Source organism: Callionymus lyra, chromosome 5, assembly GCF_982586985.1.
Source record: "Callionymus lyra chromosome 5, fCalLyr1.hap1.1, whole genome shotgun sequence".
NCBI classification, from domain to species: Eukaryota; Metazoa; Chordata; class Actinopteri; order Syngnathiformes; family Callionymidae; genus Callionymus; species Callionymus lyra.
In genome coordinates, this window is record NC_141822.1 from 2,709,715 (window position 1) to 2,724,907 (window position 15,193).

The 15,193-nt window shown below is 38.6% G+C and overlaps 1 protein-coding gene across 1 annotated transcript in view; it reads right to left on the reverse strand.

Moving 5' to 3' along the window:
• Positions 1-1,392: 1,392 nt before the first annotated feature.
• dgcr2 (DiGeorge syndrome critical region gene 2) overlaps positions 1,393-15,193 on the reverse strand; it is a 33,920-nt gene continuing 20,119 nt past the window's right edge. The window contains exons 6-10 of the mRNA XM_087790478.1: positions 13,435-13,617; positions 13,170-13,373; positions 11,617-11,769; positions 5,099-5,335; positions 1,393-3,366 (exon numbers count right to left, since the gene is read on the reverse strand). Of these exons, the coding sequence (XP_087646604.1) occupies positions 3,176-3,366; positions 5,099-5,335; positions 11,617-11,769; positions 13,170-13,373; positions 13,435-13,617 (968 nt within the window). The 3' untranslated portion in view covers positions 1,393-3,175. The remainder of the gene's footprint in view (positions 3,367-5,098; positions 5,336-11,616; positions 11,770-13,169; positions 13,374-13,434; positions 13,618-15,193) is intronic.

Here is a 15,193-nt window from a genome sequence, read left to right on the forward strand (position 1 = left end):
GAAGGTGAGGTCAAATATTGTGAGGTCAAAGAAAATGAGGTCAAATATTGTGAGGTCAAAGAAGGTGAGGTCAAATATTGTGAGGTCAAAGGTGAGGTCAAAGAAAATGAGGTCAAATATTGTGAGGTCAAAGAAGGTGAGGTCAAATATTGTGAGGTCAAAGAAGGTGAGGTCAAATATTGGAGGTCAAATATTGTGAGGTCAAAGAAGGTGAGGTCAAAGAAGATGAGGTCAAAGAAGATGAGGTCAAATATTGTGAGGTCAAAGAAGGTGAGGTCAAAGAAAATGAGGTCAAATATTGTGAGGTCAAAGAAGATGAGGTCAAATATTGTGAGGTCAAATATTGTGAGGTCAAATATTGTGAGGTCAAGTATTGTGAGGTCAAATATTGTGAGGTCAAGTATTGTGAGGTCAAATATTGTGAGGTCAAAGAAGGTGAGGTCAAATATTGTGAGGTCAAAGAAGGTGAGGTCAAATATTGTGAGGTCAAATATTGTGAGGTCAAGTATTGTGAGGTCAAATATTGTGAGGTCAAGTATTGTGAGGTCAAATATTGTGAGGTCAAATATTGTGAGGTCAAATATTGTGAGGTCAAGTATTGTGAGGTCAAATATTGTGAGGTCAAGTATTGTGAGGTCAAATATTGTGAGGTCAAATATTGTGAGGTCAAGTATTGTGAGGTCAAATATTGTGAGGTCAAGTATTGTGAGGTCAAATATTGTGAGGTCAAATATTGTGAGGTCAAGTATTGTGAGGTCAAATATTGTGAGGTCAAGTATTGTGAGGTCAAAGATCTTGTAGAAAAAAAAAAAAATTGTTTGTACGTTTTGATTTTTCTTCACTCAACCTTAAAAAATATTATTATTATTTTTGTATTTATTGACCCTTAAAAAGATTAAAGTCAATAAAAATATGTTTGTATCAAATTTAAAAACGAGCTAAAATACTAAAACAAATTACATTTTAAGCTTGATTTTTAAAAACGTTTATCTTTTTGTCTGACGGTCGTGAAACTGTGGCTCCACAGCTGATGTCTGGAGATCAGTTGATGACACTTGACATCAAAATCAAGAATTGATCGACATTATACTTTGATTGATCAAATATAACTTAATTTATCAACTTATAACGACTTAAACACGAGATGAAATCCTCAAAATCGAAGAATAAAAAAGTGTTGATTCTTATTTAAATCGTCTTTCATTGAAAACATGTATTTTTTAAGGAATTCAATGAAGTGTTTGTTGGGTTTTTCTTCTTCTTCTACTCATGTCTGTGGCTCTGATCCGACGCCGGTTCCGTCGCTGCTTTGCTCAAGAGCACAACGGCAGCCTTTGTGCGAGTCCGTGTCGTGACCTTCAGCGTGGAGTCGAGGTCACTCTGGAGACCAACTCGTCCTTCAGGTGAGATTTATTTGGCATTTGATTAGATGAACATTGACCTGGAAACACAACAAGCCCCGCCCCCTTCACACACCTCCACACAGGTGACATCTGTACACGTCGGCCGCGGCGACACAGGAAGTTGTTTTTTTTGCTTCCAGAGTTTTTACAAAATAAAAAAAAATAAAAGGCTCGCATGCCGAGAAAAAACCAAAACAAACATGCAGGTAGAAAATCAAGAGTTTGAAGGTTTTCACTTGAATCCGACGAGGATTGTCGCAGCTGGACGTGAAATGAATATTTACACACACACACACACACACACACACACACACGCACACACACACACACACACATCAGATGCTGGTGAGCCGCGGACGTCACGGCGGCTGAAGTCGTAGAAAAGGTCGTCTGGAGGTCATGTGATGGACGCAAGAGTCTCAGACCAGGCGAGTCGAGCACAGATCGCTCGACGCTCGACAAACAAAAACACACAAAATCTCCTGAATCTTCACACGTTTCATCATCTGAAGGTTTTTATCGCAACCATTAGTGTCGTCAACGTTTTTTTAAGCGTTAGCGACCGTTAGCATCTTGACGTGAAACATGTTTTAGCGACGAATGACGAGAAATAAACATCATTTCATGAAAGTAACTCATGAATTAATTTAACATTTCAATTGTAAAATACTTTTTTTTAGGCATTTAATGATCTTTGATGAAATGAATAAAAATGTGTTTTTCAAAGATTGATTTTCTTTTGTATATAATTGAGTCTAAAAATGTAATTTTGTCAAAATTATTTTCTTTATTCACAGTTTTATCTTCTATTTCCAATGATTCAAAATTAAATTGTATAAATTCAATACTTTTAATTTGAAGGCTTTAAAAATATTGAATTTAAATCAAGTATTGTAATGAAAACTCTGTAAAATACGTACTTTTGAAAATTTTGGAATTTTTAAACTCAATTATATAAAAAAGAAAAACATAAACATTATTGAATTCAATCATTAATCAAAAATATTTAAATGCCTAACATTTCAATCAAGTGTTAAATTAATTCAATATTCTGATGATAAAAACAAACAATCAAACTGTTGATGAAATAAACCAAAAATTGAACAAAAACTTTTCTTCAGTCAAATGTTCGAGTCGTTTTTAGACTCATTTCCCAGAAACGTTTATAAAGTTTAATCTTTTTACTCTTTAGTGTCATTAATTCATGTTTGAATCTAAATGTATTGTCGAGAATGTATTCGCACGAGTGTGTGCGTCGTCATCATCATCATCATCATCATCATCATCGTCGTCGTCGTCGTAGGTCTTCTCTTCCTCCCGTAGAAAAAACGCCAGTTTACAGCCAAAACAACAACAGCTTAAGAAGTACCGCAACAATCACTGACACACAACTACCTGGTGTCTCGTGACGCACACCAGTGGCTTCAAACTTCCAGGCCTCGGGGAGGAGACGACGTGACCCCGGCGCTCATGGCTACACGTCCGCTGACGCCGTTAGCGCGCTAGCTAGCCAGGTGAACGTCCCCCGCGGGCGGCGAGTCGGACCTGGAAGACGAAGCCGAGGGCGGCAGGAGCTCACGTCAGAATCTTCTGATGCACCAATAAAAAGCTGGAGATGAACACGCGGCTCTTCGGGTGTTTCAGCAAAAAACCAAAACACGGATAAGAAATCTGAGCGAGTATTTACACGAGCGCCCGCGAGTCGTGAAGCCTCCGCACACGCGCCGCGAGTCCTCGTGCGGCGTCGGCGAACCTTCGGACGCGCGACTGGACTACACCACCGTGCTGAGGGAGTCCGCCGGCGCCGAGGCGGGCGGCCTCTCGTCCGTGGGCGTGTCCGGGCCCACCAGCAGGGTGCTGCTGTCGATAGAGTCCTCGCGCTCCTGAGGGGGCGGAGCCTGGCGCGGCGCGTCCGGCGGGAGCGCGTCCATCATGTGGCTCGGCACCATGGGAACGCCGTGTCCTGCGGGAGGTCAGCCAGAGGTCAGAGGTCAGAACATCATCAGTCCAGAAGAGTTTCTACGACCAGAGGAAACTTCAGGACTTTAGCGTCGTTGACTTTCAATTGAACGATCGACCGGAAAAACACACGTTTATTTTAACATGAAATTTACTTTTGTCAAGTTTCCTCCGTCAAGTACAGTATGTTCTGGACTATAAGTGTCTCCGGAGCACGAGTCGCTCCAGACATAACATGCATAATAAAGAAGTATAAACATATATAAGTCGCATTTTTGGGGGAAATTGATTTGATAAAATCCAAGAACAGACATGTGATCTTGAAAGAGAGTTAAAATAAAAGTAGAGGCAACAACAGAATAATGTTCCGTTACATGAAGTGAGAACCTGGTATGTTAACATAACATATGAAGAGTTATTCAGAGAACTATAGCATCAATAACTAACTAGTTTACCAAACCATCCGTGTAACTCCAAATAACTCTTCATCCTCGTGTCACTTTTAAACAACTAACTAACTCCGGAGGTAGAAGATGCTTCCTCTTCTACGTGGAAATGATCAACACAGGCCTAGAGCGCCCTCTGGTGGTTTAGTGTGAGAATAACATGTGAAATGATATACCGCTAATAATGTGGTAATAATTTCACACATAAGTCGCTCCAGAGTATAATCTCACCCCCGGACACACTATGAAGAAAACTGACACTTATAGTCTGGAAAATACGGTACATAAGAAAGTCTTAATAACATAAGATAAAATCTGCTCACGTGTCACGAGACATTTCTATTCCTTACGTTTAGATTCATGAATGCGACGCTTTGAAGAATCTTCCTCACACTTGGAACTACTTTAAAAAAAACACAAACGTTGATCTACAGACCAACAAACAAACATATCATTATAAAATAATATTAGACTCAAGACTAACTCACTGACAAAACTAAAGACTTTTGTCGTTTTTCTATAAAATACAACATAAGAAATGATTCAGCCCTGATGGAAACGAACGCAGCTGCCGTCTCCTGGAGTATGAAGCAGTCACGGGTCATGAAACGATAGTAACGACCTCTGTGAGGTCACTTGATATTCTCGTGTGCGTGGCAGTAAAATATGAGGAAAATAAAGAACTTTCTTTGAGACGATTGTCATTAAAGTAATTTCTAATAAAGTCGCTCGATATGAAACAAATGTGAATAAGAAAAACAACAATAATCATAAAAACACATTAACATTAGGGCTGCACGGTAGGTCGTTATAGCAACCGAGCCTAACAAGCTGCACAGTTCACAGACGGACGGAGACGTAAACAACAACGAGACATAGAAGTACAAATTGACAACTTTACAGAACGTGACACTGATTGATCGAAGTGTGTGTTTAAGAAATGCTTGATTTATACAATAAAAAGTGATAAATTATCACATGTTTTCGATGCATATCACACGTGTCAAGATCAGGATATATCGATATTTTTCCGATATATCGTGCAGCACTAATTAAAATATACTTGAACTCAAATGATTAAATCTCCAGACGCATCATCTAATCTGGATTCTTTCATTAAAAATCAATAAATATTGATTCAAGGATCTTTTAATGAAACCATTTCTGTTCAAGTCATGAAGTCAAAATATGTTCAGGAACAAAAATTAATGTGTTTAATGGTTCAATAAATCAAGAATATTTGTTAGAGACCAGAAGAAACATGGACTACATGGAGGTGACTGGACTTACTGAGGTCCACGTAGAGGAGGCTGTCCGGGTTGATGGAGGCCTCATAGGGGGGCGGGGGGTCGTCGTGGTGCTGGAAGTCGGGGTACTTGTACGCGGCGTACGGAGGCGGCGGCTCCTGGAAGTGAAACGCTCCTCCTTCGCCATCGTCCGACAGGTGCAGGGGAGTCAGGCCGGTGCCGAAGACGTCCGGGCCGTAGTCGAACCCGGGGACTCTGCGGCCCAGGTTGAAGTGATGCACTGAGGAGAAGACACGTGGTTTCATGGTCCTTCTGGATCTTCTCAAGATCATCTCAAACATCTGTCTTTGAACCGTTACTACAGGTTTGAACCGTTACTACAGGTTTGAACCGTTACTACACGTTTAAACCGTTACTACGCGTTTGAACCGTTACTACAGGTTTGAACCGTTACTACGCGTTTGAACCGTTACTACAGGTTTGAACCGTTACTACACATTTGAAACGTTACTACAGGTTTGAACCGTTACTACGCGTTTGAACCGTTACTACAGGTTGGAACCGTTACTACACGTTTGAACCGTTACTACGCGTTTGAACCGTTACTACAGGTTTGAACCGTTACTACAGGTTGGAACCGTTACTACAGGTTTGAACCGTTACTACGCGTTTGAAACGTTACTACAGGTTTGAACCGTTACTACAGGTTGGAACCGTTACTACGCGTTAGGAACCGTTACTAAGCGTTTGAAACGTTACTACGCGTTTGAACCGTTACTACAGGTTTGAACCGTTACTACAGGTTGGAACCGTTACTACAGGTTTGAACCGTTACTACGCGTTTGAAACGTTACTACAGGTTGGAACCGTTACTACAGGTTTGAACCGTTACTACGCGTTTGAACCGTTACTAAGCGTTTGAAACGTTACTACGCGTTTGAACCGTTACTACAGGTTTGAACCGTTACTACGCGTTTGAAACGTTACTACAGGTTGGAACCGTTACTACAGGTTTGAACCGTTACTACGCGTTTGAACCGTTACTACACGTTTGAACCGTTACTACAGGTTTTAACCGTTACTACAGGTTTGAACCGTTACTACGCGTTTGAACCGTTACTACACGTTTGAACCGTTACTACAGGTTTTAACCGTTACTACACGTTTGAACCGTTACTACGCGTTTGAACCGTTACTACAGGTTTGAACCGTTACTACGCGTTTGAAACGTTACTACAGGTTTGAACCGTTACTACACGTTTGAACCGTTACTACACGTTTGAACCGTTACTACACGTTTGAACCGTTACTACACGTTTGAACCGTTACTACAGGTTTGAACCGTTACTACAGGTTTGAACCGTTACTACAGGTTTGAACCGTTACTACACGGTTGAACCGTTACTACAGGTTTGAACCGTTACTACAGGTTGGAACCGTTACTACACGTTTGAACCGTTACTACAGGTTTTAACCGTTACTACACGTTTGAACCGTTACTACGCGTTTGAACCGTTACTACGCGTTTGAACCGTTACTACACGTTTGAACCGTTACTACACGTTTGAACCGTTACTACGCGTTTGAACCGTTACTACGCGTTTGAACCGTTACTACAGGTTGGAACCGTTACTACGCGTTTGAAACGTTACTACACGTTTGAACCGTTACTACAGGTTGGAACCGTTACTACGCATTTGAAACGTTACTACACGTTTGAACAGTTACTACAGGTTTGAACCGTTACTACACGTTTGAACCGTTACTACGCGTTTGAAACGTTACTACACGTTTGAACCATTACTACAGGTTTGAACCGTTACTACACGTTTGAACCGTTACTACGCGTTTGAACCATTACTACAGGTTTGAACCGTTACTACACGTTTGAACCGTTACTACGCGTTTGAACCATTACTACAGGTTTGAACCGTTACTACACGTTTGAACCGTTACTACAGGTTTGAACCGTTACTACACGTTTGAACCGTTACTACACGTTTGAACCGTTACTACACGTTTTAATCGTTACTACAGGTTTGAACCGTTACTACAGGTTTTAACCGTTACTACAGGTTTGAACCGTTACTACACGTTTGAACCGTTACTACAGGTTTGAACCGTTACTACACGTTTGAACCGTTACTACAGGTTTGAACCGTTACTACACGTTTGAACCGTTACTACAGGTTGGAACCGTTACTACGCGTTTGAAACGTTACTACACGTTTGAACCATTACTACAGGTTTGAACCGTTACTACACGTTTGAACCGTTACTACGCGTTTGAACCGTTACTACGCGTTTGAACCGTTACTACACGTTTGAAGCGTTACTACGCGTTTGAAGCGTTACTACGCGTTTGAACCGTTACTACGCGTTTGAACCGTTACTACGCGTTTGAAGCGTTACTACACGTTTGAACCGTTACTACACGTTTGAACCGTTACTACACGTTTGAACCGTTACTACACGTTTGAACCGTTACTACAGGTTTGAACCGTTACTACACGTTTGAACCGTTACTACAGGTTGGAACCGTTACTACGCGTTTGAAACGTTATACACGTTTGAACCGTTACTACAGGTTGGAACCGTTACTACGCATTTGAAACGTTACTACACGTTTGAACCGTTACTACAGGTTTGAACCGTTACTACACGTTTGAACCGTTACTACGCGTTTGAAACGTTACTACGCGTTTGAACCATTACTACAGGTTTGAACCGTTACTACACGTTTGAACCGTTACTACGCGTTTGAACCATTACTACTGGTTTGAACCGTTACTACACGTTTGAACCGTTACTACACGTTTGAACCGTTACTACAGGTTTGAACCGTTACTACACGTTTGAACCGTTACTACAGGTTGGAACCGTTACTACGCGTTTGAAACGTTATACACGTTTGAACCGTTACTACAGGTTGGAACCGTTACTACGCATTTGAAACGTTACTACACGTTTGAACCGTTACTACAGGTTTGAACCGTTACTACACGTTTGAACCGTTACTACGCGTTTGAAACGTTACTACGCGTTTGAACCATTACTACAGGTTTGAACCGTTACTACACGTTTGAACCGTTACTACGCGTTTGAACCATTACTACTGGTTTGAACCGTTACTACACGTTTGAACCGTTACTACGCGTTTGAACCATTACTACAGGTTTGAACCGTTACTACACGTTTGAACCGTTACTACAGGTTTGAACCGTTACTACACGTTTTAATCGTTACTACAGGTTTGAACCGTTACTACAGGTTTTAACCGTTACTACAGGTTTGAACCGTTACTACAGGTTTTAACCGTTACTACAGGTTTGAACCGTTACTACACGTTTGAACCGTTACTACAGGTTGGAACCGTTACTACGCGTTTGAAACGTTACTACACGTTTGAACCATTACTACAGGTTTGAACCGTTACTACACGTTTGAACCGTTACTACGCGTTTGAACCATTACTACAGGTTTGAACCGTTACTACACGTTTGAACCGTTACTACGCGTTTGAACCATTACTACAGGTTTGAACCGTTACTACACGTTTGAACCGTTACTACACGTTTGAACCGTTACTACACGTTTTAATCGTTACTACAGGTTTGAACCGTTACTACAGGTTTTAACCGTTACTACACGTTTGAAACGTTACTACAGGTTTGAACCGTTACTACAGGTTTGAACCGTTACTACACGTTTGAACCGTTACTACAGGTTTGAACCGTTACTACACGTTTGAACCGTTACTACAGGTTTGAACCGTTACTACACGTTTGAACCGTTACTACGCGTTTGAACCGTTACTACACGTTTGAACCGTTACTACGCGTTTGAACCGTTACTACGCGTTTGAACCGTTACTACACGTTTGAACCGTTACTACACGTTTGAACCGTTACTACAGGTTTGAACCGTTACTACACGTTTGAACCGTTACTACACGTTTGAACCGTTACTACACGTTTGAACCGTTACTACAGGTTTGAACCGTTACTACACGTTTGAACCGTTACTACACGTTTGAACCGTTACTACAGGTTTGAACCGTTACTACAGGTTTGAACCGTTACTACAGGTTTGAACCGTTACTACAGGTTTGAACCGTTACTACACGTTTGAACCGTTACTACAGGTTTGAACCGTTACTACACGTTTGAACCGTTACTACACGTTTGAACCGTTACTACAGGTTTGAACCGTTACTACACGTTTGAACCGTTACTACAGGTTTGAAGCGTTACTACAGGTTTGAAGCGTTACTACAGGTTTGAAGCGTTACTACAGGTTTGAAGCGTTAGTACAAGTTTGAACCGTTACTACACGTTTGAACCGTTACTACGCGTTTGAACCGTTACTACAGGTTTGAACCGTTACTACAGGTTTGAACCGTTAGTACAAGTTTGAACCGTTACTACAGGTTTGAACCGTTAGTACAAGTTTGAACCGTTACTACACGTTTGAACCGTTACTACGCGTTTGAACCGTTACTACAGGTTTGAACCGTTACTACAGGTTTGAACCGTTACTACAGGTTTGAACCGTTACTACACGTTTGAACCGTTACTACAGGTTTGAACCGTTACTACACGTTTGAACCGTTACTACACGTTTGAACCGTTACTACAGGTTTGAAGCGTTACTACACGTTTGAACCGTTACTACACGTTTGAAGCGTTACTAGGCGTTTGAACCGTTACTACACGTTTGAACCGATACTACAGGTTTGAAGCGTTACTACGCGTTTGAACCGTTACTACACGTTTGAACCGTTACTACACGTTTGAACCGTTACTACACGTTTGAACCGTTACTACAGGTTTGAACCGTTACTACGCGTTTGAACCGTTACTACACGTTTGAACCGTTACTACGCGTTTGAACCGTTACTACGCGTTTGAAACGTTACTACAGGTTTGAACCGTTACTACAGGTTGGAACCGTTACTACAGGTTGGAACCGTTACTACACGTTTGAACCGTTACTACGCGTTTGAACCGTTACTACGCGTTTGAACCGTTACTACAGGTTTGAACCGTTACTACACGTTTGAACCGTTACTACGCGTTTGAACCGTTACTACGCGTTTGAAACGTTACTACAGGTTTGAACCGTTACTACAGGTTGGAACCGTTACTACACGTTTGAACCGTTACTACGCGTTTGAACCGTTACTACGCGTTTGAAACGTTACTACAGGTTTGAACCGTTACTACGCGTTTGAACCGTTACTACGCGTTTGAAACGTTACTACAGGTTTGAACCGTTACTACAGGTTGGAACCGTTACTACACGTTTGAACCGTTACTACAGGTTTTAACCGTTACTACACGTTTGAACCGTTACTACACGTTTGAACCGTTACTACGCATTTGAACCGTTACTATGCGTTTGAAACGTTACTACAGGTTTGAACCGTTACTACAGGTTGGAACCGTTACTACACGTTTGAACCGTTACTACAGGTTTGAACCGTTACTACGCGTTTGAACCGTTACTACGCGTTTGAACCGTTACTACGCGTTTGAACCGTTACTACGCGTTTGAAACGTTACTACAGGTTTGAACCGTTACTACACGTTTGAACCGTTACTACACGTTTGAAACGTTACTACGCGTTTGAAACGTTACTACGCGTTTGAAACGTTACTACGCGTTTGAACCGTTACTACACGTTTGAACCGTTACTACACGTTTGAACCGTTACTACACGTTTGAAGCGTTACTACACGTTTGAAGCGTTACTACACGTTTGAAGCGTTACTACACGTTTTAACCGTTACTACACGTTTTAACCGTTACTACACGTTTTAACCGTTACTACAGGTTTGAACCGTTACTACAGGTTTGAAACGTTACTACACGTTTGAACCGTTACTACAGGTTTGAACCGTTACTACAGGTTTGAACCGTTACTACACGTTTGAACCATTACTACAGGTTTGAACCGTTACTACAGGTTTGAACCGTTACTACACGTTTGAACCATTACTACAGGTTTGAACCGTTACTACACGTTTGAACCGTTACTACACGTTTTAACCGTTACTACAGGTTTGAACCGTTACTACAGGTTTGAAACGTTACTACACGTTTGAACCGTTACTACAGGTTTGAACCGTTACTACAGGTTTGAACCGTTACTACACGTTTGAACCGTTACTACAGGTTTGAACCGTTACTACAGGTTTGAACCGTTACTACACATTTGAACCGTTACTACACGTTTTAACCGTTACTACAGGTTTTAACCGTTACTACAGGTTTGAACCGTTACTACAGGTTTGAACCGTTACTACACGTTTGAACCGTTACTACACGTTTGAACCGTTACTACACGTTTTAACCGTTACTACAGGTTTTAACCGTTACTACAGGTTTGAACCGTTACTAAAGGTTTGAAGTATGAAGCTGCAGGAACATCAAAGCTTCTCGTCTTCGTTCACAAACATGATTCATGTCAAAAGCAGATAAACTTCAACCACAGAACTCAATCATTTCTACTCTTGATTGTTGTGGTTTTATTCAAGGACATGAGATGTTTCTACTCACAGTTTCCACCGATCAGAGTCTCGATACGTTCACGTCTGCGCTGACGTAGACGGTGAACCATGAAGAGCAGCAGCGAGAGGATGAGGAAGGAGGAGATGCAGCTGACGATCAGTCGCATCCCACTGGCCATGGAGTCAAACAGGCTGTTGCCATCTGAGGAGGAAATTATATCTTCATCATCATCACCACCATCTTCATCATCTTTATCATCATCTTCATCATCACCATCTTCATCATCATCAATCATCATCTTCATCATCATCTTTATCATCATCTTCATCGTCTTCATCATTATTATCTTCACCATCATCACCACCATCATCGTCTTCATAATCATCATCATCTTCATCATCATCATTATCTTCATCTTCATCATCATCGTCATCATCATCACCATCTTCATCATCATCGTCATCTTCACCATCATCATCTTCACCATCATCTTCATCATCATCATTATCTTCATCTTCATCGTCATCGTCATCATCATCATCATCACCATATATGTTCAACTTAATCATCTTCATCATCATACTCATCATCTTCATCACCATCTTCATCATCTTTATCATCATCATCATCTTCATCAACATCCTCTTGATCATCTTCATCACCACCATCATCATCATCTTTATCATCATCATCACCATCATCTTCATCATCTTTATCATCATCACCATCTTCATCATCATCAATCATCATCATCATCTTTATCATCATCTTCATCGTCTTCACCATCATCACCACCATCATCGTCTTCATAATCATCATCATCTTCATCATCATCATCATCGTCGTCTTCATCATCATCATCGTCATCTTCACCATCATCTTCATCATCATCATTATCTTCATCTTCATCATCGTCATCATCATCATCACCATATATGTTCAACTTAATCATCTTCATCATCATACTCATCATCTTCATCACCATCTTCATCATCTTTATCATCATCATCTTCATCAACATCCTCTTGATCATCTTCATCACCACCATCATCATCATCTTTATCATCATCATCACCACCATCTTCATCATCTTTATCATCATCTTCATCATCACCATCTTCATCATCATCAATCATCACCTTTATCATCATCATCATCATCTTCATCAACATCCTCTTGATCATCTTCATCACCACCATCATCATCATCTTTATCATCATCATCACCACCATCTTCATCATCTTTATCATCATCATCTTCATCAACATCGTCATCATCACCACCATGTATGTTCAACATCGAATTGTTGGAATTTCAATATAAAACTATGCGAAAAAAACAACAACATACATTTTGAAAATATTCACATTTTAAATTAAATGATTCAGTTTAAAAAACAATATTTCCAAACATTTTTAAGGTTTTTGAAATTTGAAATGTTAAATGACACGTTCAATATTCTGACGACACTGATATACTTTTATAAACATAAAAACAGACGACGCTCATCTCACTGAGTTAAACATTTCTCCACTAGAGGGAGACAAACGTCCGTCAGTATAGAACGTCACTAGTGTTGGTGAACCTCCACGAGTCTCTACCTGGGTCCAGGCAGGTGAACTTGCAGCACTCCTTGGGATCCTTCCTGAAGTGCTGGCAGCCCTGCGGTCGCTCACAAAGCGCCGCCACACACATCTCCGGCTCGCCGTCGTGACACGTGCAGCTCAGGCACGGGTCGTCGCCCTTCGGCGTGAAGTAGTAGCCTTCGTTCACCACGTTGTCCTTGATGTCCACGCACGTTTGCCCTGGAACGAGAGGTCAGCGAGGATCTGCTCCGCCCACAGACGCTCCAGATGTTCCACTCACGCCTCTTGCAGAGGAAGGGGAAGGTCTTGTGACAGTCCTCGGCGTGCCAGCTGTGCAGGCCGCGCTCGTTGATGCTCTTGAACTGGAAGCGCTGCAGCTGCGCACAGAAGACGTTGTCCTGCGTGGGCGACGCCTCGCCGAAGTTGGTGAGACCCTCGGGAGGGAGGAACACCTGCATGGACCCTGAGCGCACATAACACAACAATATGGACTTGTTGAGAAATTATTCATTAAATCATGTTTTTTTAAAACATCATCGTGATGTTAGCAAAGATACTTATAACTGGAGGACGTCAGTGTAACATAATAATATATATATATATATATATATATATATATATACAATCATAGAATAATACATGATAAATATAATACAATCATAGAATATATGATAAATATAACACAATCATAGAATAATATATGATAAATATAATAAATATAATACAATCATAGAATAATATATGATAAATATAACACAATCATAGAATAATATATGATAAATATAATAAATATAACACAATAATAGAATAATATATGATAAATATAACACAATCATAGAATAATATATGATAAATATAATACAATCATAGAATATATGATAAATATAACACAATCATAGAATAATATATGATAAATATAATAAATATAATACAATCATAGAATAATATATGATAAATATAATACAATCATAGAATAATATATGATAAATATAACACAATCATAGAATAATATATGATAAATATAATAAATATAATACAATCATAGAATAATATATGATAAATATAATACAATCATAGAATAATACATGATAAATATAATAAATATAACACAATCATAGAATAATATATGATAAATATAATACAATCATAGAATAATATATGATAAATATAATACAATCATAGAATAATATATGATAAATATAATAAATATAACACAATCATAGAATAATATATGATAAATATAATAAATATAACACAATCATAGAATAATATATGATAAATATAATACAATCATAGAATAATATATGATAAATATAATAAATATAACACAATCATAGAATAATATATGATAAATATAACACAATCATAGAATAATATATGATAAATATAATAAATATAATACAATCATAGAATAATATATGATAAATATAATACAATCATAGAATAATACATGATAAATATAATAAATATAACACAATCATAGAATAATATATGATAAATATAATACAATCATAGAATAATATATGATAAATATAATACAATCATAGAATAATATATGATAAATATAACACAATCATAGAATAATATATGATAAATATAATAAATATAATACAATCATAGAATAATATATGATAAATATAATACAATCATAGAATAATACATGATAAATATAATAAATATAACACAATCATAGAATAATATATGATAAATATAATACAATCATAGAATAATATATGATAAATATAATACAATCATAGAATAATATATGATAAATATAATAAATATAACACAATCATAGAATAATATATGATAAATATAATAAATATAACACAATCATAGAATAATATATGATAAATATAATACAATCATAGAATAATATATGATAAATATAATAAATATAACACAATCATAGAATAATATATGATAAATATAACACAATCATAGAATAATATATGATAAATATAATAAATATAATACAATCATAGAATAATATATGATAAATATAATACAATCATAGAATAATACATGATAAATATAAT